The sequence below is a fragment of the Rana temporaria genome, chromosome 8 (assembly GCF_905171775.1).
Source record: "Rana temporaria chromosome 8, aRanTem1.1, whole genome shotgun sequence".
In the NCBI taxonomy this organism is placed as follows: Eukaryota; Metazoa; Chordata; class Amphibia; order Anura; family Ranidae; genus Rana; species Rana temporaria.
The window spans coordinates 186340297-186365014 of record NC_053496.1 but is presented as its reverse complement, the minus strand read 5'-3'; the positions used below and the strand labels follow the sequence as shown (position 1 = coordinate 186365014).

Here is a 24718-nt window from a genome sequence, read left to right as displayed (position 1 = left end):
AGTGACGCGATGGAGAAAATTGATTCACTAAAAGCCAAAGTGGGAGGGTTCAGGGCGGAGAGCTCTGCGCCCTGAGGACAATTTAAAACAAGCCAATTAGAGCCTCTAATCGCATGCTTGACCAAAAATGCCGGGCATAATAGACTCCCATTAGTCTGGTGCCCCGCACAGTGCACACACATAGACAGATTTATTTTTAAATAAATTATATGACCAACATTTTTTTAACATTAAGATGTTAAAAAATGTTAGTCGTATTATAATTTATTTAAAAATAAATCACTCTATGATTAGCTTTCCTATTTGTCAAAACTTTGTGGGGGGGGGAGCGGTGCCTCACCCCACATATTGTTCAGCTGACACTGTGTGTGCGTGTATGTACTGTATATCCTTATAGATGGGTCATCTCCACTCCCACCAAGGGGGAGAGAAATATATTACTGCCTAGTCCAGACTTTCTCAGCCAGGGTTCCTCCAAAGGGTTCTAGGGGTTCCTTGAGCAATGAACAATTTCTGTCTCTCAGTAACAACTGACATCAATAATAGGTAAGGAGGGCAGTCTTCCCGCTGATGAGAATGTAAGAAAGTCTTTCTCCCACTGACCACTTATATAAGTGGGTCCTTCTCCCATTGGTCACCAATGTAAGGGACCACTACACTGACCACTGATATAAGGGGTCCTTCTCCCATTGGTCACCAATGTAAGGGACCACTACACTGATAACTGATATAAGGGGTCCTTCTCCCATTGGTCACCAATGTAAGGGACCATTACACTGAAATAAGGGGGTCCTTCTCCCATTGGTCACCAATGTAAGGGACCACTACACTGACCACTGATATAAGAGAGTCCTTCTCCCATTGGTCGCGAACAATGGGCTGGTCCGAAAAGCCGCCCTTTATGGTAGGGTGACCAGACATCCCCGGTTTCAGGGGACAGTCCCCGGATTGAGGACACTGTCCCTGGACCACGTCTTTCCCCAGTTTTGTCCCCGGATTGGATTTGAACAGGGGCTGGGGCAATTTCAAAGACAGTCAGCGCAGAATAAAAAAAAAAAATCTGAATTACACCCCCCTGCTCTGCCACTTCTACTAGCTTAGGGGGGGTTTCATTATCTGTGCCCCTTTCTAATGATCATGTGCTGGTCGGAGCGGAGGGAATATTTCTTCAGTTTTTAGTAAATACCCATTCAGCTCTGTTCGCATGTAATTCTGTCTTGGCTCAAGTCCCGGCCAGTCGCCTACCTATCTCCTTGCCTTCCCTGGAAGAGTGATCTTCCTCTGCTCTCCAACCAGTAATAGCCGGGGCCCCGAGAGTAAGACTTAACAGGCTGTGAGGCGGTGGCAGCGACGGGCAGAGAGTAGCTGATTGCCGCCATTACTAGTAAAAAAAATTAAAATATGTCCCCGGTAGGGATGAGCCGAACACCCCCCTGTTCGGTTCGCACCAGAACTTGCGAGCACACCAAATGTTCATGTGAACTTTAGAACCCTGTTAAAGTCTATGGGACTCGAACGTTTGAAATCTAAAGTGCTAATTTTAAAAGCTAATATGCAATATGCAAGTTACGCACCCTCTGCTACGTCACTGGGGAAGCCTTGCGTCAGAGGGGGCGGGGTCATGTGATGGGTGGCCCCGCCTCCCCTATATAAGAAATGTCAAAGCTCCAGCTGCGTCATTCCGCTGGGCTGTGTCCGGTGGAGAGAGGCTGCCTCCGATGCTGTGCTCTGGAGCTATGGGTCCCGGACTATCTTCTCATCGCTGGACCGGAGAGGAGACAGATCACCCGTCGCTGGATACAGACAACGTTGGAGCAGGAAGCCGGGACCCAGTGGATTACCACCGCTGGATTTTTTTTTCTTTTTTTTATTAATAAAGGACTTTTTTCTATGGTGTGTGTGTGTTTTTTCCAACTATTTACACTTCCTTCGTGAAATGGTAGGGGTACAATGTACCCCATTACCAATTCACATAGGGGGGGGCAGGATCTAGGGGTCCCCTTTGTTAAAGGGGTCTTCCAGATTCTGATAAGCCCCCCGCCCGCAGACCCCCACAACCACCGGGCAAGGGTTGTGGGGATGAGGCCCTTGTCCCCATCAACATGGGGACATCCTCCCCATGTTGAGGGCATGTGGCCTGGTACTGTTCAGGAGAGGGGCGCACGCTCCCCCCCTCTTTTCTGCGGCTGGCCAGGTTAACGTGCTCGGATAAGGGGTCTGGTGTGGATTTTTGGGGGAACTCCACGCCATTTTTTTTTTAAATTTGGGGTGGAGTTCCCCTTAAAATCCACACCAGACCTGAAGGGTCTGGAATGGATATTTGGGGGGAACCCCACGTCAGTTTTTTTTTTAAATTGACGGCGGGGTTCCCCTTAATATCCATTCCAGACCTGAAGGGCCTGGTAATTGAATTTGGGGGGACCCCCACGTTTTTTTTATAAATTAATTCTCTCTGAATTGCCAGAGCCGATAATTCATTATAGCCGCAAGTCCGGTTTTAAAATACTTTTTTTCCTTTCAGAAATGACACTTTGTGCAGGGACAGTTCTATGTACGGGAAACATGCGCTTTTTCACATGCTGACTTTACACCCCCCCTAGGTACAAAATTTAAAGGAATATTTCACTTTTATTGTTTCACTTTTAGCATTATTAAATTCACTGCTCCCGAAAAAACGTCTGTTTTTAAAAAAAAAAATTTGCATTGATACATGTCCCCTGGGACAGGACCCGGGTCCCCAAACACTTTTTATGACAATAACTTGCATATTAGCCTTTAAAATTAGCACTTTAGATTTCTCCCATAGACTTTAACAGGGTGTTCCTCGGCTTTTCGAAATTTGCCGCGAACACCCCAAATTGTTCGTTGTTCGCCGAACAGGCAATGTTCGACTCGAACATGAGTTCGACTCGAACTCGAAGCTCATCCCTAGTCCCCGGATTTCATTTAAAAAATCTGGTCACCTTACTTTATGGGCTAGAAATAAAGGTGGTCCTGGAGGGGTCAGATGGTGTCCATCCATAAAAAAATGTGGCGTAGCCGTTCTCCGGGTGAAAGTGCGTGGTGTACATTCCTTCTGTGTGAATGGGGGGGGGGGGGGGGAGATGAATGTTACAATCATTTCCCAGCCGTGACGAATTCTGGCCCCGATTCAATAAAAACAATAATTTCCTATAATCGTCGGCAACATCGAGCGGCCATAATATCTTCAGAAAAACCGTAATCGTAAAAATAGAGAACTAACACAGTATGGCCACTAGATGGAGCCAATGACCATAAGAAATCACTGAAATTAAATATGACCAATACCGGTCAGGGCTGGGGGGATGCGCGTCACATTTGTTCTGGAATTTTATTGATAGACAACTCCTATCCTCATATTGATTGGCGGTTCCAAATAAATAACTACTGCAGGAGGGAACAGACACAGAAGATACACTCCGCATCTTCCCACATAACTGTTGTGTTTTATTATGAGACAATGGAAGGTTTTTATACACATGATTACGTAGCTATCACATCAATATTACAATTGTACTTTTATGGTAACAAGGGGCGTAACATAGGCGGGGCTAATTCTAATCAGGACTGGAAAGAATGCAAACATGGAATGAAAACTTTATTAGTGCCGTGTGCAATACATACAACATAGAATACAATTCTATACAGAACTTACACATTTCCTTTACACATTTATTCTACAAAGTTTATAGAAACAGACCTGTAAGTGTTTGTGAAATCTTCCCCCACAAAATGTCCTCAGCCAATGAGAGGGAATTACTCCATTTTTATTTTAAAAAGGCCTAGAGGACCGCCTTTTAAGTGGCGGGGTTAACGCGTTTCGTCCTGGAAGACGACTTGAGAAAACAGACCTCTTGCAAAACAATAATAAACCTCTAAGTCTCCATACCACAAAATGTACTTAGCCAATGAGAGGTAATGACTCCATTTTTATTTTTCTCCTGCTATCAATGGCCAACACGGTACAACACTTCATCCATGTCTTTGGTGATCTCTGATATCCTTATGAAGTGTTTCTTACATGATGAAGATCAGCCATGGAGTATATCTGAGGTGTATATCAGGGTGTGCTTCTTCCCCACATGTCCAGCAACACTCATATTTCCCGCACTCACTAATACACCTCGAGGGTTGTGTGGGACCCCTGATGTACAGGAAGACAGGACTTCAGTGAGGAACATTTCCCTCACTCAGGACAGGAATACGGCTTCTCCCCCGTGTGAGATCTCTGATGTCTGGAAAGATTGGACTTCACTGAAAAACATTTCCCACACTCAGTACAGCAATATGGCTTTTCCCCCGTGTGAGATGTCTGATGTGTGGAAAGATGGTACTTCGTTGAAAAACATTTCCCGCACTCAGGACAGGCATACGGCTTAAGCTCCGTGTGTGATCTCTGATGTCTGGAACACTCACTAATACACCTCGAGGATTGTGTGGGACCCCTGATGTACAGGAAGGCAGGACTTCAGTGAGGAACATTTCCCTCACTCAGGACAGGAATACGGCTTCTCCCCCGTGTGAGATCTCTGATGTCTGGAAAGATTGCCACTCTGTGAAAAACATTTCCCGCACTCAGGACAGCAATATGGCTTTTCCCCTGTGTGAGATGTCAGATGTGTGGAAAGATGGTACTTTGTTGAAAAACATTTCCCGCACTCAGGACAGGCATACGGCTTCAGCTCCGTGTGCACTCTCTGATGTCTGGAAAGAGCGGTCTTATATGTAAAACATTTCCGGCACTCAAGACAGGAATACGGCCTTTCCCCTGTATGCAATCGCTGATGTGTGGAAAGACTGGACTTATCTGAAAAACATTTCCCGCACTCAGGACAGGAATACGGCTTCAGCTCCGTGTGCACTCTCTGATGTCTGGAAAGAGCGGTCTTATATGTAAAACATTTCCCGCACTCAGGACAGGAATACGGATTCAGCTCCGTGTGCACTCTCTGATGTCTGGAAAGAGCGGTCTTAAATGTAAAACATTTCCCACACTCAGGACAGGAATACGGCCTTTCCCCTGTATGCAATCGCTGATGTGTGATAAGAATGGAATTCAATGAAAAAGATTTCCCGCACTCAGGACAGGAATACGGCTTCTCTCCCGTGTGAGATCTCTGATGTGTGGAAAGACTGGACTTATCTGAAAAACATTTCCCGCACTCAGGACAGGAATACGGCTTCAGCTCCGTGTGCGATCTCTGATGTCTGGAAAGAGCGGACTTAAATGTAAAACATTTCCCGCACTCAGGACAGGAATATGGCCTTTCCCCTGTATGCAATCTCTGATGTGTGGAAAGATTGGACTTATCTGAAAAACATTTCCCGCACTCAGGACAGGAATATGGCTTCTCCCCCGTGTGAGATCTCTGATGTCTGGAAAGATGGGCCTTATGAGGAAAACATTCCCCGCACTCAGGACAGGAATACGGCTTCTCCCCCCTGTGTGATCTCTGATGTGTGTCAAGAAGCGACTTAACTGAAAAACATTTCCCGCACTCAGGACAGCAATACGGCTTTTCCCCCGTGTGTGATCTCTGATGTCTGGAAAGACTAGACTTCACTGAAAAACATTTCCCGCACTCAGGACAGGAATGTGGCTTCTCACCTGTATGAATTTTTTTATGCAAATTAAGAGTAGACTTAGATTGGAAACGCTTCCCGCACTCAGTACAGGGAAACCTCTTATCTGTTGGAGAGACAGCACTGTCCCGCACAGTCTGAGGTTCCTCAGGATAAGAGGAATACGATGGTCCGGCACCGTCCCGCACAGTCTGAGGTTCCTCAGGATAAGAGGAATACGATGGTCCATCTACACTGTGTGGTGCCGGATGGACATTTGAGGTAGTCGGGTTTTCTCCTGGACTATACTGTGTGATGTCCTCATCTTCTACTTTACAGTCTGGAGACAATGTGAGACAATCCTCTGAGGTTTTCCTCATCTCCCGTCCATCTACTAAAATAGAAATACAAAGATTATTACTAGACATGAGCTGATTGGTTCCCCTAAACCAGGACTCCGCCCACATCAGCCAGCTTTGTCTCTGAGGATCTTACAATTCCCCCCTCAAGGTAACTAGTAAATGGGTCCTCTGATCTCCTACCAGATCATTTCTTTATTCATGGACCTTAGTCAGAGAGTGAGGAAACAACGAGAACTGTCTTTTATAGGAGTGACAGTGATGAGGGGATTATAGGATGAGTGTCCCCACCCCCTCTATCACTCATTGCCATCTTCCCAACACAAGAAGTCCTGCACTTCATTATTTAGTCCATGATTTAGTCATAAATAACAGCGGGGCTGATCCCCACCAGAGGTCAGAGAGTGAGGATGGGGGGAGAACAACCAAGATGAAGACTGGACTGATCCTGAAGACCACCATCATTCAATAAATTTAAATAAAACACGCCCACATCATCCACATTTGAATTAGGGCGGGCTTACGTCGGACCACATACGTTACGCCGCCGTAACTTAGGGCGCAAGTTCTTTATGAATATTGAACTTGTGCCCTAAGTTACGACGGCGTAACGTATCTGAGATACTTTACGCCCGTGGATAGATACACCATTGTATCTGAATCCGGGCCTATGTGTATATAAAGCAGTGGGGGGAGGGGAGAGAGGAGAAGTCAGGAGTATGTAATGTACAACATAGAGTATATAGTGCAGGGGTCAGGAGTATGTAACATGCAATATATAATTACTGGGCCAGATTCACAAAGAGATACGACGGTGTATCTCCAGATACACCATTGTATCTCTGACTTACACTGGTCCTATCTATGCGCCTGATTCATAGAATCAGATACGCATAGATAGGGCTAAGATCTGACAGTGTTACACTGTGTTACACTGTCGGATCTTTTTTTCAATTTAAAAATGGGGCCGGGGGCGTTCCCGCTGATTTACGATAAATAATATGTAAATCAGCGAGATACGCAAATTCACGAACGCACGCGGACCCGTCGCAGTGTTCTTACGTCGTTTCCGTAGCGGTTTTCCCGTCGTATACTTACCCCTGCTTTCATCACGCGTATCCTATGTTAAGTATAGAAGGAAGATTATCCGAGAGAAATACAGGAATACAGGACGGGGAACACAGCTCAGGAAAGTGACCAGGGGATTACAGGCTGATATCACCCAGTCCCCGCCCTACTCTGGACCAATCAGTGAGCAGTATGGGTGGGGGAATGGAGTTAGTGTTAATGACCCACCTGTGCTGATCTCTGTAGGAGTGTCCTCCTCTATAAATGTCCCCGTTATTCCATCCTCCTCCATAGACTGCTGATCATCCCTCACATACGTCTCTTCTTCTTCTGATTTCACCTCAAATTCTATATCGATTGGATCTCCACTCTAAACCAAGAGAATGAGAGAGAAAATCATCTGTAAGATATAAACTTACATACAAAATCCACACATCATCTCCACCAGTCCATGTTCTAGATGCTCCGCCCCACCGACCTTGTAACAGTGGGGGATGGTGTGACCTTCCTGTGTGAAATCCCGGGAATACAGAGGACGGGGACATCTCTCTGGGGGGTTCCTGGTATTAGGTGGCTCCATCATATCCTTGTGTCCTTCTGAAAACTCCTCCATCCCTCCATACTCCTCATCCTCCTCTTTATACTCTTCTTTTAAAGCAATATTATCCTTGGGGTTTTCGATCTGAAAGATACAATAATACATTCATTGTAACAAACACACTTGTATAACAATTTTAACTACCAATAATTGTTCCTCATCTACCTGATGATGGTGGGGGATGGTGTGTTCTTCCTCCATCACCCCATCCTCATCATCCTCCTCCTTTATCTCTTCTTTAACCTCAACTTTAGGATCTCTCAGGTTTCCACTCTGAATATAGAATAAAAATGACATCAATGGTAACAATGCAGATAATGTACAGATCCTAATGATACTATCAGTGATTGTTCCTCATCTACCTGATGATGGTGGGGGATGGTGTGACCTTCCTGTGTGGAATCCCGGGAATACAGAGGACGGGGACATCTCTCTGGTGGGTTCCCATTACTGGATCCATCTGTAGGAAACACACACACTGACTGAATACATTGTTTCTATGTGTTTATCAGATGATGGGGGATCTAGGTGGAGCCTCCGTACGGCTCTCTCCTTTACAATAAAGTCTCCTCTTACCCGGTGATGTGAGGGGCGGCTGATTCTCCATCATGACGTCCTTCCCGGCACCGCTCACCTCTCCTGTCAGCAGCTCGATGATCTCTCTGGTGACTTCTAGAATCTTCTTTGTATTTCTCTATTCTATCAGGGAGGGAGGTGGAGGCAATGTGATGGTCATATGATCTCCAGACTTCACAGGAGGAAAACTCTAGATCTGAACACAAATAATAAAATCAAATGACATTCCCAGAATCCTCCTCACCTCACTGGTCAGGTCTCTTTATTTAAACCCCACTTCATGCTGAGGTTTCTGATATTACATACAATGCAGGTCCAACAGCCCTACTTTGAAAGTGAGGAGGCCAGGGGCCGGCCCACATCCTAAGAGCATCAGAAAAAAAAGAGTCGGATAGAGAGATATTAGGAGGAGGAGCTGTGAGGTCAGTGTGATGTCATAGGGTTCTCTGACTCTGATTGGAGGGACATTGGGAGGAGGAGGGAGCTGTGGAGGGGGCGGTGCTGTGAGAGGTTTCTATACACAGAATCATTTCTCCCGGGTGCGTCCCTCCTCTCCTAAAATGAAAGATGAACTCTATCTTTGGTCTTTGCCAGGATCTCCGTGTACTCCGGAGACTTTACTGATCACATTTTAGGATGAATATCTGCGAATGGGATCATTATGGAGAAACATTTCCAGATTTTTGCTACAAGTGAATTTTTTCCCTCTTTCTTCTTATTTGAATCTTATAAAATAAAGACATACATATTCCAAATCCCCCTAAATAAACTGCCCACCCCCCACCACTAATAAAAGTAGTATAATCCGTTTGTCAGGAGTGTGTTGATGTCAGGGTTGGGTTTCCGCTATTACTAGCAGCTCTCTTCTCAGTGCACAGAGGCTCCTCAGCTGTCGGTAAATTACCAGACACTTGTTGTTTCTACAGTGACTCACCTGGTTACCATTACCTGCCTCATTAGTCCAGTCTACAGCCAGCCCCTTTTTACCATTACCTGCCTCATTAGTCCAGCCTACAACCAGCCCCTTTTTACCATTACCTGCCTCATTAGTCCAGCCGACAGCCAGCCCCTTTTTACCATTACCTGCCTCATTAGTCCAGCCTACAACCAGCCCCTTTTTACCATTACCTGCCTCATTAGTCCAGCCGACAGCCAGCCCCTTTTTACCATTACCTGCCTCATTAGTCCAGCCGACAGCCAGCCCCTTTTTACCATTACCTGCCTCATTAGTCCAGCCGACAGCCAGCCCCTTTTTACCATTACCTGCCTCATTAGTCCAGCCAAAAGCCAGCCCCTTTTTACCATTACCTGCCTCATTAGTCCAGCCTACAGCCAGCCCCTTTTCGCTATTTAAACTGCCTTGCTCCTTCTCTCCGTGCCTTCGCCTGGTCAACATCTCCAGTGTGTCTCTGCTGTGTTCCTGTTTTGACCTGGCCTGGCTGACGTCTCTTCTGATTTCTGATCCTAATTTTTGGCTTCTGACAACGCTGATTTCTGGTTTCTGAACCCCGGCTTGTCTGGTTACCCGCTCTGGTTTCCAAACCATGGCTTCTGTTTTATTTTTTTTACAACGCTCCTGTTCCGTGTTATTTTTGCCATTACATTAAAGGTGTGATTTTAACTGCATTTTCTGTCTCTGTCTGGTTTTTGGTCCCTGACAGTTGTGCTCCTGCCCCCTATTCCAGCATCCTGGTTTTGGCTGCGATGCATTCTTTCTGTCTGTCCCACCTGCAAGGTGATTGATGTGGTCAGTCTCCAGGTGGAGCCCAAACTGTATTTAACCCAACCAAGCCTGCAGTCTCATGCTTGTGATATCGTGTTTGTAACACGTGCTCCAAGATCTTTATCTTCCCTGCTCTCCTGTTTGGATTCCCTTGTTGAAGACCTCGGTTCCGATATCGACTACTCTCTGATCTCTGCCTGTTTTTTGACTATGGATTTGATCCTGACTATTCTAAACCTTGCCTGTCTTGTACCTGGACTGTCATTGAATCACTCTGCTTGTCTGCCAAACCGCAAATACCTGGTTGCTGAACTTTGGCGTGATGGCCAGGAACTATAGCATTGTGTATAAGTCCTGGGGCAACTGAGTACTGGTAGGCCTGCTTGCCTTATGGGAAAGGGGGCTTCTATAGGTGAAGAACACAGAAGACAGCTATAGTGTCTGACCACCTGCGTTAGGAGTAAGCATGACATTGTTAGTATAGAATGTTCTGATCCCGAGGAGGTTAATCCACCATTCCACATTATATATACTTCTGGACCTCTAGCCTTTGACACAGTGGACCACCCCATCCTCTTACAAATACTCCACTCCTTTGGTCCCCATGACTGTAGTCTTTATTGGCTCTCACCTGCCTATCCCACCACACCTTCAGTGTCACTAACAACTTTACTTCCTCCTCTCCTCTTCCAATCTGTGTCGGGGTCCCCCAAGGTTCTGTTCTGGGATCTCTCATATTCTCGATCTACACCTCCTCTCTGGGTAAACTTATAGCCTCCATGGCTTCCAATACCATTTCTACTCTGATGACACCCAAATCTCTCACTACCCCTCAGCTCACTCCTTCAGTCTCCTCACGTATCACTAATTTACTAACAGATATATCAGCCTGGATGTCACACCACTTCCTCCAACTCAATCTATCCAAAACCAAGCTCATTATATTTCCATTCAGTGTCCTTCACCCCTTTCTGCCAATCCCTCTACTGGCCTCCATTCAGAGTTCTCCACCCCTCTCTGCCAATCCCTCCACTGACTTCCATTCAGTGTCCTCCACCCCTTTCTGCCAATCCCTCCACTGGCCTCCATTCAGTGTCCTCCACCCCTCTCTGCCAATCCCTCCACTGACTTCCATTCAGTGTCCTCCACCCCTTTCTGCCAATCCCTCCACTGGCCTCCATTCAGTGTCCTCCACCCCTCTCTGCCAATCCCTCCACTGGCCTCCATTCAGAGTTCTCCACCCCTCTGTGCCAATCCCTCCACTGGCCTCCATTCAGAGTTCTCCACCCCTCTCTGCCAATCCCTCCACTGGCTTCCATTTAGTGTCCTCCACCCCTCTCTGCCAATCACTCCACTGGCTTCTACTCACCCAACAAATTAAAGTGGAGCTCCACCCTAAAGTGGAACTCCCGCTGATCGGAATCCCCCCCTCCGGTGTCACATTTGACACCTTTCAGGGGGAGGGGGGGGTGCAGATACCTGTCTAAAGACAGGTATTTGCACCCACTTCCGGCCACAGTCTGCGGGCAGGACGTCACCTCCCGTCCTCCCCCCATTGTGCTCTGGGAACACTCGGCTCCCAGAGCACAGCGGGAGCCAATCAGCAGGCGCAGCACAACTCGCACATGCGCCGTAGGGAACCAGGCAGTGAAGCCGGAGCCCTTCACTTCCTGGTTCCCTCACTGAGGATGGCGGGGGGGCAGCAGAGTGACGAGCGATCGCTCGTCCTCTACTGAGGACGGCGCTGGACTCCAGGACAGGTAAGTGTGCCGATATTAAAAGTCAGCAGCTGCAGTATTTGTACCTGCTGACTTTTAATATTTTTTTTTTCAGCGGACATCCGCTTTAAATTCAAAATAGTTACAACTTACAAAGTCATACACAACTCGGCCCCCAGCTACGTCACTAACCTAGTCTTACAATACCAACCAAATCGTTCTCTTCATTCCTCCCAAGACCTCCTGTTATCTAGCTCTCATGTCACCTCCTCTCACACTCATCTCCAGAGCCTCTCTCATCCTCTGGAACTCCCTATCCCAATTTGTGTATCTCCTATTCTGTCCATATTTAGATGATCCCCGAAAACCCTTCACTTCAGAGAAACCTAACCTCCCCTCACCTAACAGCTGGACTTCTATTTTTTTCCATCAACCCATCCCCCACAGTTATTGCCTTTTGTATCATTTGACCCTCCATCTTAGTTTGTAAGCTCCAAGGAGCAGGGCCCTCTGATTCCTCCTGTATTATATTGTATTGTATTGTACTGTCTGCCCTCACGTTGTGCAAACTGTTGGCACTATATAAATCCTGCGCTGCTGTGGTATGACTTAAATACAGTTTCTATCCCAATTATATCACAAATTAGAGATATAACCGTATATATATACAAACAATGAAAGTAAAGTGACTTAGTGCACACAATAAAGTGCAATCAATGTTGAACAAAAGTCCCAAAGAAATTTCAACAAACTCCAAATTCAGTGCGGACATGAATGCCAGAAAGAAAGGTGCTGAAAGTAGTGTCCAAGTAGCAGGATAGATGAGAAAGCCACCACCTCCTATCTATATCCTGCTTACCGGATGGGATGGATCCCTATAATGAGGAATCAAATGCGCTTGTGGCTTTACAGCCCAGATGGCAATCAATCGATCCAGTAAGCAAAGGGTCCTCACTTCTTAGTAAGCAATCTAGCTTTCCCCTTTATGTTCACATTACCGCTCTCCAGCAAGTCACCATGTAGATATCCAAAAGGAAAAAAGAATCGACATAGAGCAGTATTGCAAACAAAGCTGATTTAATATAAAAATGTCAGTTTCACTCACATTTAGTAGAATAACAGTAAGCGTTTTAAATGTCTCTAGCCGGCCGGCTTTCTCGTATCGCTCGTTCCTTCCGGATGGCGATGAGGTACACACAATAGTGACGTCAGCACGCCGCTCCTCCGCACGCCGTTTCGTCCTATCGTGGACTTCTTCCAGGGGCACGAGCGGCGTGCTGACTCGCCACTTGATATTCGTTAGCAACGCCCTAGGTCCGCCCAGTTCTGACATCATGTGACCTGGCGTGCCGATCCGCCATCTTGGAATTGGGATCGCTTGCCCTTATTAGTGATATCACATAATAAGGGTGCGGAGAGATGTATATTAAATAATATTTTCTGCTGGGATTCAAATACGAGCCACAAGGAATAGACAAACAAGGGTGGCAATGTCCATAACCTCGAATAACCCTCCCACATCAGTACATCAATCTCCGAATTTAATATCTCAGCATATCCATATTGAAAGTTCAGAGCTTAAATTTGCATAAGTTGAACATGTATATGTAACAAAAATATATGTATGTGAAGTTAAAAGTTATTTTAATTAATTCAATTATGTTAAAAACAACTAAGCATTAAAATTGATTGTTTGCCAGTAGGTGGCAGTGTATCTCAGTTCCAATTCATTTTAAATAAAGAATAATTGGAACATATTCATAAAAATTATAGCCAGCCTCATATAAATTAATAATGAAGGGCCGTCTAAAATAACGAAATAAATATTAGTAATGATAAAAAATTAATAATAATAAAAAATATATTTAACAATTTGAATATGACAATTCAGTCTGCACCGAGGATACATCACACATTGTTGTGTAAGTAATGCAGACCTAATATGTCAGATAAATATTCATTATGCCTCCAAATTATAACCTTATATAAAAACGTGTAGGCCTTAATGTCATATGACTATAAAAAAGATTAAAAATATATATCCCCCTTGTAAAATTTGAATTTGAAGTCCAGATTTACCAGGATGTCAGATCTGGTTCACACACAATTTCTCAATTAACCATTGTCTATAAATGCGTTAACATCTGTGTCAACATTTAATCCATAGGGGACATAAGTTCGAACTCGATATATCCAAGACATTTCAAGTCTGGACAGCTCCCTTACTAGAGAACTCCCCCTCCAATGGGATTCAAATTTGTCTATACCCAAGAAGAGGGTGCCCTCCGGATCTCGGTTATGGTGCTGATCATAGTGTTGTGACACAGAATGATTCGGGTAACCAGATCGTATGTTTGCAAAATGCTCCCCTAATCGTACCTGCATGGATCGTTTGGTCCTTCCTATGTATTGTTGTCCGCATGGACATTCCAAGAGGTAAACTATACCTGTTGAGCTACATGTAATAAACGACTCGATTTTATGTCCCATGGACGTGCTGGTGGAGACAAAATTTGCAGTTTTTTTCGTTTTAATTTTATTAAGGGTGCAAACCTGACACCTCCGACATTGGTGATATCCTGTGAGACCCCTCTGAAAAAATGAGACTTTTTTATCAGGAGGGTCTACTACATTAGGAGCAACTCTGTCTCTTAAAGATGGTACACCCCTAAAAATTACCCGAGGGTTAGCAGGCAAAAAGGTTTTTAAAATCCTGTCACTACCTAATATGTGCCAGTGCCTCTTTATTATTTTCTTGATCATATAGTGTTGGGTAGAATAGGTAGTGATAAAGGGCACAATGGGCCCTACCTGATTGGTCTTGGGGACAGTTTCCAACAACTGAGATCTATCTATGTCGGCCACCTCTTTCAAAGTATTTTCAAGGATTTCTGGGTCATATCCCTTTTCAGATAGCCTATCTTTGAGGGTGGAGGCTTGAATATTATAATCATCCAGGGTAGTACAGTTCCTCCTCATTCTGACAAATTGGCTCCTAGGAACCGATTTCAACCAATTATCATGGTGGCAACTCCCTATCGGTATATATGAATTTCTATCAGTTTTTTTGAAAAACGTTTTTGTCTTGAGCTGGCCTTCTTCATTTCTTATTGTTAGATCAAGAAAATTGATTGTTTCCTGGCTCGCTTCATGTGTGAGACGTATTCCCCTATTGTTGACATTAAGGGCAGATATAAATTCTTCCAATTGGAGTTTGGTGCCTGTCCATAGGAGGAGGACGTCATCAATATATCTGGCCCATAGCCTGATGTGGGGGCTTAGGTCACTATAGACGACGTCCTCCTCCCATTTGGCCATAAATAAATTGGCCAGACTCGGCGCATATTTTGCACCCATCGCGACACCACGTGTTTGCCTATAGTAGTTATGATTGAACCAAAAATAGTTATGGCTAGCCGCGTACTCAAGAAGCTCTATAAGAAAGGTCTTCTGATTGGGAGGAAGGTCAGAGAGGGTGTCTAAATAATATTTTACAGCCGAAATACCCATATCATGTGGAATAATGGTATATAGTGAATTGACATCGGCTGTCACCATCCAGATGTTCTCATCTACCTGTATTTGAGAAAGCAAATTGATCACCTGTTTGGTGTCCCTCAAGTATGAAGGCATTTTATGTACAAGGGGTTGGAGAAAAAAGTCTATATACTTGCCCACCCTGGACGTTACTGAGTCTATGCCACTGACTATTGGGCGTCCAGGGGGGCAAGTCAGACTCTTATGAATTTTCGGAAGACAGTATAAAATGGGGACCCTTGGGGCCCTTGGAATCAAAAAGGATTGCTCCTTTTCGTTAAGAATCCCCAATTCTGAGCCCTTCTTAACTAGCACTTCCAGTGTATTTTTATATTGTATAACCGGATTTCCCAATAAAGGTGCATATGTCTCACTATCCTCCAGTAATTTGTTGGTTTCTTGAATGTACACTGCTCGATCCATTAGGACAATCCCCCCCCCCTTATCGGCAGGGCGAATAACTATGTCCTTATTAGAACATAGAGAGTCCAGACCTTCAACCAACCTTCGGTCCATCCTATCCTTGGCCACTTTGATAGTCTCCAAGTCCCTCAGCACCACATCTCGGAACACCCTTAGAGGTGGTGCCAGAGTTCCAGGGGGATTCCAGGTAGAGGCATTAGCAAGGCCAGAATGAGTATTGACCTGCTGTGTCTCTACTCTGTTAGAAGTTGGTAGGCCTGCAAAATAGCGTTTGATATTTACACGTCTTACATACTGGTGAATATCCATGTATGTCTGGAATTTGTTTAATTTCTTAGGGGGTGCAAATTTGAGTCCCTTATTGAGTAGTATTTTTTCTGATTGAGTCAGAACATGAGAACTCAAATTATAGATGCCTGCATCACTCACATCCTTGCTTTTTTGGGACTTAGACCTCCCCCCTCTGCACCCTCTTTGTCTTCTACCTGCCTCTTTACGCCTTGATTTGACCTGGGAAAACCCCAATTGTCCCTAGAGGTATTATCATATTGACCTGACGGGAAGGCTCTTGAGGGGCCTTGTCTATATAGTTCTTGAACCTGACTAGCTCTTTCGTAGTCATCAATTCCATGTGATCTTGGTCCATCTCTGTCTCTCAGAGGGAAAAAACGGTTCCTCGTATCCGTTTCACTATCATACTCATAGTCATAGTCATCCCTTCCTCTGTCTGAGTAATGTCGAGTATTGTGATATATTCTCTGTTCTGGATGTGGTCCAAGGTAATTATTTTCATTATGGTTTCTTATGGGACCTCTTTCTCTTCTGGGTGAATCCGTATAATGTTGGTATTGACCCGAATGCTGCAAACTAGCATTTCGATCATTATTACCCCCATTGGTTGCTTGAGACATTTTTGTTCGACCAGAATTCTGTCCTTGTTGTTGATAATAGGCTTTAGGTCCTGAGGTCCTATTAGGGGATTGGTGAGATACCTTTTTGCCTTTTTTACCGGTTTTATTCTTTTTAGGGGTTTTTCTTGTTTCATTACGTGTCCAAGAATTATGTGGGGCAATAGTGACCTCTGAAGGTGTATCTTCACCCTGTACTATGGCTTCCATTCTTGAATGGGTATCAGTTTGTTCATCTGCCTGTAATTTTTTCTGCCACTCGAAAACCAAACTGGCCTGATAATCTCCATAGTCCCTGTTGTATTTTTTTCTCTTTTTGATTTTCTGTTCTTTCTCCTCTTTATCTAGGATTTTTAATAGGTTGGAGGATCTGTCCTTATATTCTTCACCCTCTTTATGAGGTGACATGGTTTCTTTAAGGATTTTGATCTCACTATCCAATCTAGTAAGTTTGCTATTTTTCCTAGATAAAAGAAACTTGAGGAAACTGACTCCAGCCTCATTGAAATACCGGAACCATTCTTCAAGTTCCAGATCTCCCTTTTGGGGACTGACCTGCCATCTGAGACTTCTGGGTACCATATTTAATTTTATGTAGGTCTCCAGAAAGGCCACATCCCATTGGGTGTGGATTTCTGCAATCATCAAATTTTTCAATCTGATGAAAAGGCCACCCAAATCACCTTCTTTGTACATTTGAAAAACTCCTTCAGTGTTGACCACTTTGGAGGCTCTGTACTCAAATACATCCATTTAAAATAAATAAATTAAACTAATGCGTGGAAACCGTGATGTTATATATACACCAAAATGAAATGTATATAATCAACTGAATGATTTAATTGACCTGCTGCAGTATAGTGTATCTATATAGTGCAAATTGTTGTTCAAGTGATACTGCGCTGGTCTAAAAAATTTGTGGAAATTAAATTGATTTAAATAGTAACACAATGTAAATAAACGAATATATATAATTGCTGCTGCAGCAAAAAAAATGTTGGATAAACATCAAGTGCAAATAAAATAAAATTATGCTGCGCTGCTGTGGTATGACTTAAATACAGTTTCTATCCCAATTATATCACAAATTAGAGATATAACCGTATATATATACAAACAATGAAAGTATCACATAATAAGGGTGCGGAGAGATGTATATTAAATAATATTTTCTGCTGGGATTCAAATACGAGCCACAAGGAATAGACAAACAATCCCAGCAGAAAATATTATTTAATATACATCTCTCCGCACCCTTATTATGTGATATCACTAATAAGGGCAAGCGATCCCAATTCCAAGATGGCGGATCGGCACGCCAGGTCACATGATGTCAGAACTGGGCGGACCTAGGGCGTTGCTAACGAATATCAAGTGGCGAGTCAGCACGCCGCTCGTGCCCCTGGAAGAAGTCCACGATAGGACGAAACGGCGTAGGGAGGAGCGGCGTGCTGACGCCACTATTGTGTGTACCTCATCGCCATCCGGAAGGAACGAGCGATACGAGAAAGCCGGCCGGCTAGAGACATTTAAAACGCTTACTGTTATTCTACTAAATGTGAGTGAAACTGACATTTTTATATTAAATCAGCTTTGTTTGCAATACTGCTCTATGTCGATTCTTTTTTCCTTTTGGATATCTACATGGTGACTTGCTGGAGAGCGGTAATGTGAACATAAAGGGGAAAGCTAGATTGCTTACTAAGAAGTGAGGACCCTTTGCTTACTGGATCGATTGATTGCCATCTGGGCTGTAAAGCCACAAGCGCATTTGATTCCTCATTATAGGGATCCATCCCATCCGGTAAGCAGGATATAGATAGGAGGTGGTGGCTTTCTCATCTATCCTGCTACTTGGACACTACTTTCAGCACCTTTCTTTCTGGCATTCATGTCCGCACTGAATTTGGAGTTTGTTGAAATTTCTTTGGGACTTTTGTTCAACATTGATTGCACTTTATTGTGTGCACTAAGTCACTTTACTTTCATTGTTTGTATATATATACGGTTATATCTCTAATTTGTGATATAATTGGGATAGAAACTGTATTTAAGTCATACTACAGCAGCGCAGCATAATTTTATTTTATTTGCACTTGATGTTTATCCAACATTTTTTTTGCTGCAGCAGCAATTATATATATTCGTTTATTTACATTGTGTTACTATTTAAATCAATTTAATTTCCACAAATTTTTTAGACCAGCGCAGTATCACTTGAACAACAATTTGCACTATATAGATACACTATACTGCAGCAGGTCAATTAAATCATTCAGTTGATTATATACATTTCATTTTGGTGTATATATAACATCACGGTTTCCACGCATTAGTTTAATTTATTTATTTTAAATGGATGTATTTGAGTACAGAGCCTCCAAAGTGGTCAACACTGAAGGAGTTTTTCAAATGTACAAAGAAGGTGATTTGGGTGGCCTTTTCATCAGATTGAAAAATTTGATGATTGCAGAAATCCACACCCAATGGGATGTGGCCTTTCTGGAGACCTACATAAAATTAAATATGGTACCCAGAAGTCTCAGATGGCAGGTCAGTCCCCAAAAGGGAGATCTGGAACTTGAAGAATGGTTCCGGTATTTCAATGAGGCTGGAGTCAGTTTCCTCAAGTTTCTTTTATCTAGGAAAAATAGCAAACTTACTAGATTGGATAGTGAGATCAAAATCCTTAAAGAAACCATGTCACCTCATAAAGAGGGTGAAGAATATAAGGACAGATCCTCCAACCTATTAAAAATCCTAGATAAAGAGGAGAAAGAACAGAAAATCAAAAAGAGAAAAAAATACAACAGGGACTATGGAGATTATCAGGCCAGTTTGGTTTTCGAGTGGCAGAAAAAATTACAGGCAGATGAACAAACTGATACCCATTCAAGAATGGAAGCCATAGTACAGGGTGAAGATACACCTTCAGAGGTCACTATTGCCCCACATAATTCTTGGACACGTAATGAAACAAGAAAAACCCCTAAAAAGAATAAAACCGGTAAAAAAGGCAAAAAGGTATCTCACCAATCCCCTAATAGGACCTCAGGACCTAAAGCCTATTATCAACAACAAGGACAGAATTCTGGTCGAACAAAAATGTCTCAAGCAACCAATGGGGGTAATAATGATCGAAATGCTAGTTTGCAGCATTCGGGTCAATACCAACATTATACGGATTCACCCAGAAGAGAAAGAGGTCCCATAAGAAACCATAATGAAAATAATTACCTTGGACCACATCCAGAACAGAGAATATATCACAATACTCGACATTACTCAGACAGAGGAAGGGATGACTATGACTATGAGTATGATAGTGAAACGGATACGAGGAACCGTTTTTTCCCTCTGAGAGACAGAGATGGACCAAGATCACATGGAATTGATGACTACGAAAGAGCTAGTCAGGTTCAAGAACTATATAGACAAGGCCCCTCAAGAGCCTTCCCGTCAGGTCAATATGATAATACCTCTAGGGACAATTGGGGTTTTCCCAGGTCAAATCAAGGCGTAAAGAGGCAGGTAGAAGACAAAGAGGGTGCAGAGGGGGGAGGTCTAAGTCCCAAAAAAGCAAGGATGTGAGTGATGCAGGCATCTATAATTTGAGTTCTCATGTTCTGACTCAATCAGAAAAAATACTACTCAATAAGGGACTCAAATTTGCACCCCCTAAGAAATTAAACAAATTCCAGACATACATGGATATTCACCAGTATGTAAGACGTGTAAATATCAAACGCTATTTTGCAGGCCTACCAACTTCTAACAGAGTAGAGACACAGCAGGTCAATACTCATTCTGGCCTTGCTAATGCCTCTACCTGGAATCCCCCTGGAACTCTGGCACCACCTCTAAGGGTGTTCCGAGATGTGGTGCTGAGGGACTTGGAGACTATCAAAGTGGCCAAGGATAGGATGGACCGAAGGTTGGTTGAAGGTCTGGACTCTCTATGTTCTAATAAGGACATAGTTATTCGCCCTGCCGATAAGGGGGGGGGGGATTGTCCTAATGGATCGAGCAGTGTACATTCAAGAAACCAACAAATTACTGGAGGATAGTGAGACATATGCACCTTTATTGGGAAATCCGGTTATACAATATAAAAATACACTGGAAGTGCTAGTTAAGAAGGGCTCAGAATTGGGGATTCTTAACGAAAAGGAGCAATCCTTTTTGATTCCAAGGGCCCCAAGGGTCCCCATTTTATACTGTCTTCCGAAAATTCATAAGAGTCTGACTTGCCCCCCTGGACGCCCAATAGTCAGTGGCATAGACTCAGTAACGTCCAGGGTGGGCAAGTATATAGACTTTTTTCTCCAACCCCTTGTACATAAAATGCCTTCATACTTGAGGGACACCAAACAGGTGATCAATTTGCTTTCTCAAATACAGGTAGATGAGAACATCTGGATGGTGACAGCCGATGTCAATTCACTATATACCATTATTCCACATGATATGGGTATTTCGGCTGTAAAATATTATTTAGACACCCTCTCTGACCTTCCTCCCAATCAGAAGACCTTTCTTATAGAGCTTCTTGAGTACGCGGCTAGCCATAACTATTTTTGGTTCAATCATAACTACTATAGGCAAACACGTGGTGTCGCGATGGGTGCAAAATATGCGCCGAGTCTGGCCAATTTATTTATGGCCAAATGGGAGGAGGACGTCGTCTATAGTGACCTAAGCCCCCACATCAGGCTATGGGCCAGATATATTGATGACGTCCTCCTCCTATGGACAGGCACCAAACTCCAATTGGAAGAATTTATATCTGCCCTTAATGTCAACAATAGGGGAATACGTCTCACACATGAAGCGAGCCAGGAAACAATCAATTTTCTTGATCTAACAATAAGAAATGAAGAAGGCCAGCTCAAGACAAAAACGTTTTTCAAAAAAACTGATAGAAATTCATATATACCGATAGGGAGTTGCCACCATGATAATTGGTTGAAATCGGTTCCTAGGAGCCAATTTGTCAGAATGAGGAGGAACTGTACTACCCTGGATGATTATAATATTCAAGCCTCCACCCTCAAAGATAGGCTATCTGAAAAGGGATATGACCCAGAAATCCTTGAAAATACTTTGAAAGAGGTGGCCGACATAGATAGATCTCAGTTGTTGGAAACTGTCCCCAAGACCAATCAGGTAGGGCCCATTGTGCCCTTTATCACTACCTATTCTACCCAACACTATATGATCAAGAAAATAATAAAGAGGCACTGGCACATATTAGGTAGTGACAGGATTTTAAAAACCTTTTTGCCTGCTAACCCTCGGGTAATTTTTAGGGGTGTACCATCTTTAAGAGACAGAGTTGCTCCTAATGTAGTAGACCCTCCTGATAAAAAAGTCTCATTTTTTCAGAGGGGTCTCACAGGATATCACCAATGTCGGAGGTGTCAGGTTTGCACCCTTAATAAAATTAAAACGAAAAAAACTGCAAATTTTGTCTCCACCAGCACGTCCATGGGACATAAAATCGAGTCGTTTATTACATGTAGCTCAACAGGTATAGTTTACCTCTTGGAATGTCCATGCGGACAACAATACATAGGAAGGACCAAACGATCCATGCAGGTACGATTAGGGGAGCATATTGCAAACATACGATCTGGTTACCCGAATCATTCTGTGTCACAACACTATGATCAGCACCATAACCGAGATCCGGAGGGCACCCTCTTCTTGGGTATAGACAAATTTGAATCCCATTGGAGGGGGAGTTCTCTAGTAAGGGAGCTGTCCAGACTTGAAATGTCTTGGATATATCGAGTTCGAACTTATGTCCCCTATGGATTAAATGTTGACACAGATGTTAACGCATTTATAGACAATGGTTAATTGAGAAATTGTGTGTGAACCAGATCTGACATCCTGGTAAATCTGGACTTCAAATTCAAATTTTACAAGGGGGATATATATTTTTAATCTTTTTTATAGTCATATGACATTAAGGCCTACACGTTTTTATATAAGGTTATAATTTGGAGGCATAATGAATATTTATCTGACATATTAGGTCTGCATTACTTACACAACAATGTGTGATGTATCCTCGGTGCAGACTGAATTGTCATATTCAAATTGTTAAATATATTTTTTATTATTATTAATTTTTTATCATTACTAATATTTATTTCGTTATTTTAGACGGCCCTTCATTATTAATTTATATGAGGCTGGCTATAATTTTTATGAATATGTTCCAATTATTCTTTATTTAAAATGAATTGGAACTGAGATACACTGCCACCTACTGGCAAACAATCAATTTTAATGCTTAGTTGTTTTTAACATAATTGAATTAATTAAAATAACTTTTAACTTCACATACATATATTTTTGTTACATATACATGTTCAACTTATGCAAATTTAAGCTCTGAACTTTCAATATGGATATGCTGAGATATTAAATTCGGAGATTGATGTACTGATGTGGGAGGGTTATTCGAGGTTATGGACATTGCCACCCTTGTTTGTCTATTCCTTGTGGCTCGTATTTGAATCCCAGCAGAAAATATTATTTAATATACATCTCTCCGCACCCTTATTATGTGATATCACTAATAAGGGCAAGCGATCCCAATTCCAAGATGGCGGATCGGCACGCCAGGTCACATGATGTCAGAACTGGGCGGACCTAGGGCGTTGCTAACGAATATCAAGTGGCGAGTCAGCACGCCGCTCGTGCCCCTGGAAGAAGTCCACGATAGGACGAAATGGCGTAGGGAGGAGCGGCGTGCTGACGCCACTATTGTGTGTACCTCATCGCCATCCGGAAGGAACGAGCGATACGAGAAAGCCGGCCGGCTAGAGACATTTAAAACGCTTACTGTTATTCTACTAAATGTGAGTGAAACTGACATTTTTATATTAAATCAGCTTTGTTTGCAATACTGCTCTATGTCGATTCTTTTTTCCTTTTGGATATCTACATGGTGACTTGCTGGAGAGCGGTAATGTGAACATAAAGGGGAAAGCTAGATTGCTTACTAAGAAGTGAGGACCCTTTGCTTACTGGATCGATTGATTGCCATCTGGGCTGTAAAGCCACAAGCGCATTTGATTCCTCATTATAGGGATCCATCCCATCCGGTAAGCAGGATATAGATAGGAGGTGGTGGCTTTCTCATCTATCCTGCTACTTGGACACTACTTTCAGCACCTTTCTTTCTGGCATTCATGTCCGCACTGAATTTGGAGTTTGTTGAAATTTCTTTGGGACTTTTGTTCAACATTGATTGCACTTTATTGTGTGCACTAAGTCACTTTACTTTCATTGTTTGTATATATATACGGTTATATCTCTAATTTGTGATATAATTGGGATAGAAACTGTATTTAAGTCATACCACAGCAGCGCAGCATAATTTTATTTTATTTGCACTTGATGTTTATCCAACATTTTTTTTGCTGCAGCAGCAATTATATATATTCGTTTATTTACATTGTGTTACTATTTAAATCAATTTAATTTCCACAAATTTTTTAGACCAGCGCAGTATCACTTGAACAACTATATAAATCCTGTATAATAATATTTATGTGTGTATCATCATCTGCTGGAGATAAAAGACGTCACGGTGACTATGGAGGAAGAGGACGGACATGACGGGGTTACTGGGTGTAAATAGAAAATAAGATCTTATTACCTCCTCTGCTGCCACTTCCAACAATGTCTCCTCTGTTACTCGTACCTCATGGAACTTCCTGTCTTTATCTAACATCACTTCCTGTCTTTACCTGACATCACTTCCTGTCTTCCTTAGAGACTTCCTGTCTGGGTAGATGTGAGAAGATCACCATCTTGTGGAGCTCAGAGGAACTGCAGCTCAGAGAAACATCTCATATGGCTAGATTCAGAAAGAGTTAGGCCGGCGTATCAGTAGATACGCCGACCTAACTCGGAAATCTGCGCCGTCCTAAGTTTAAGTGTATTCTCAAACAGAGATACACTTAAACCTAGCTAAGATACGACCGCCTGCGCTGTCGTATCTTAGGGTGAAATATTTAGGCTGGCCACTAGGTGGTGCTTCCATTGAGTTCGGCATAGAATATGTAAATCACTAGATACGCCTATTCACGAACGTACGTGCGCCCATCGCAGTAAAGATACGCCGTTTACGTAAGGCATTTTCAGGCGTAAAGTTATTCCATCAAATAGCTAGATTAGTCATTGTTAAGTATGGCCGTCGTTCCTGC

The 24718-nt window shown here is 43.2% G+C and overlaps 1 protein-coding gene across 1 annotated transcript in view; it reads right to left on the bottom strand.

Moving 5' to 3' along the window:
• Positions 1-4246: 4246 nt before the first annotated feature.
• Positions 4247-24718, bottom strand: part of LOC120909708 (zinc finger protein 850-like) — a gene marked incomplete at its 3' end in the record, with an annotated part of 54001 nt that continues 33529 nt past the window's right edge. The window contains exons 4-5 of the mRNA XM_040321438.1: positions 4528-5703; positions 4247-4415 (exon numbers count right to left, since the gene is read on the bottom strand). Coding sequence (XP_040177372.1) covers positions 4247-4415; positions 4528-5703 — 1345 coding nt within the window. The remainder of the gene's footprint in view (positions 4416-4527; positions 5704-24718) is intronic.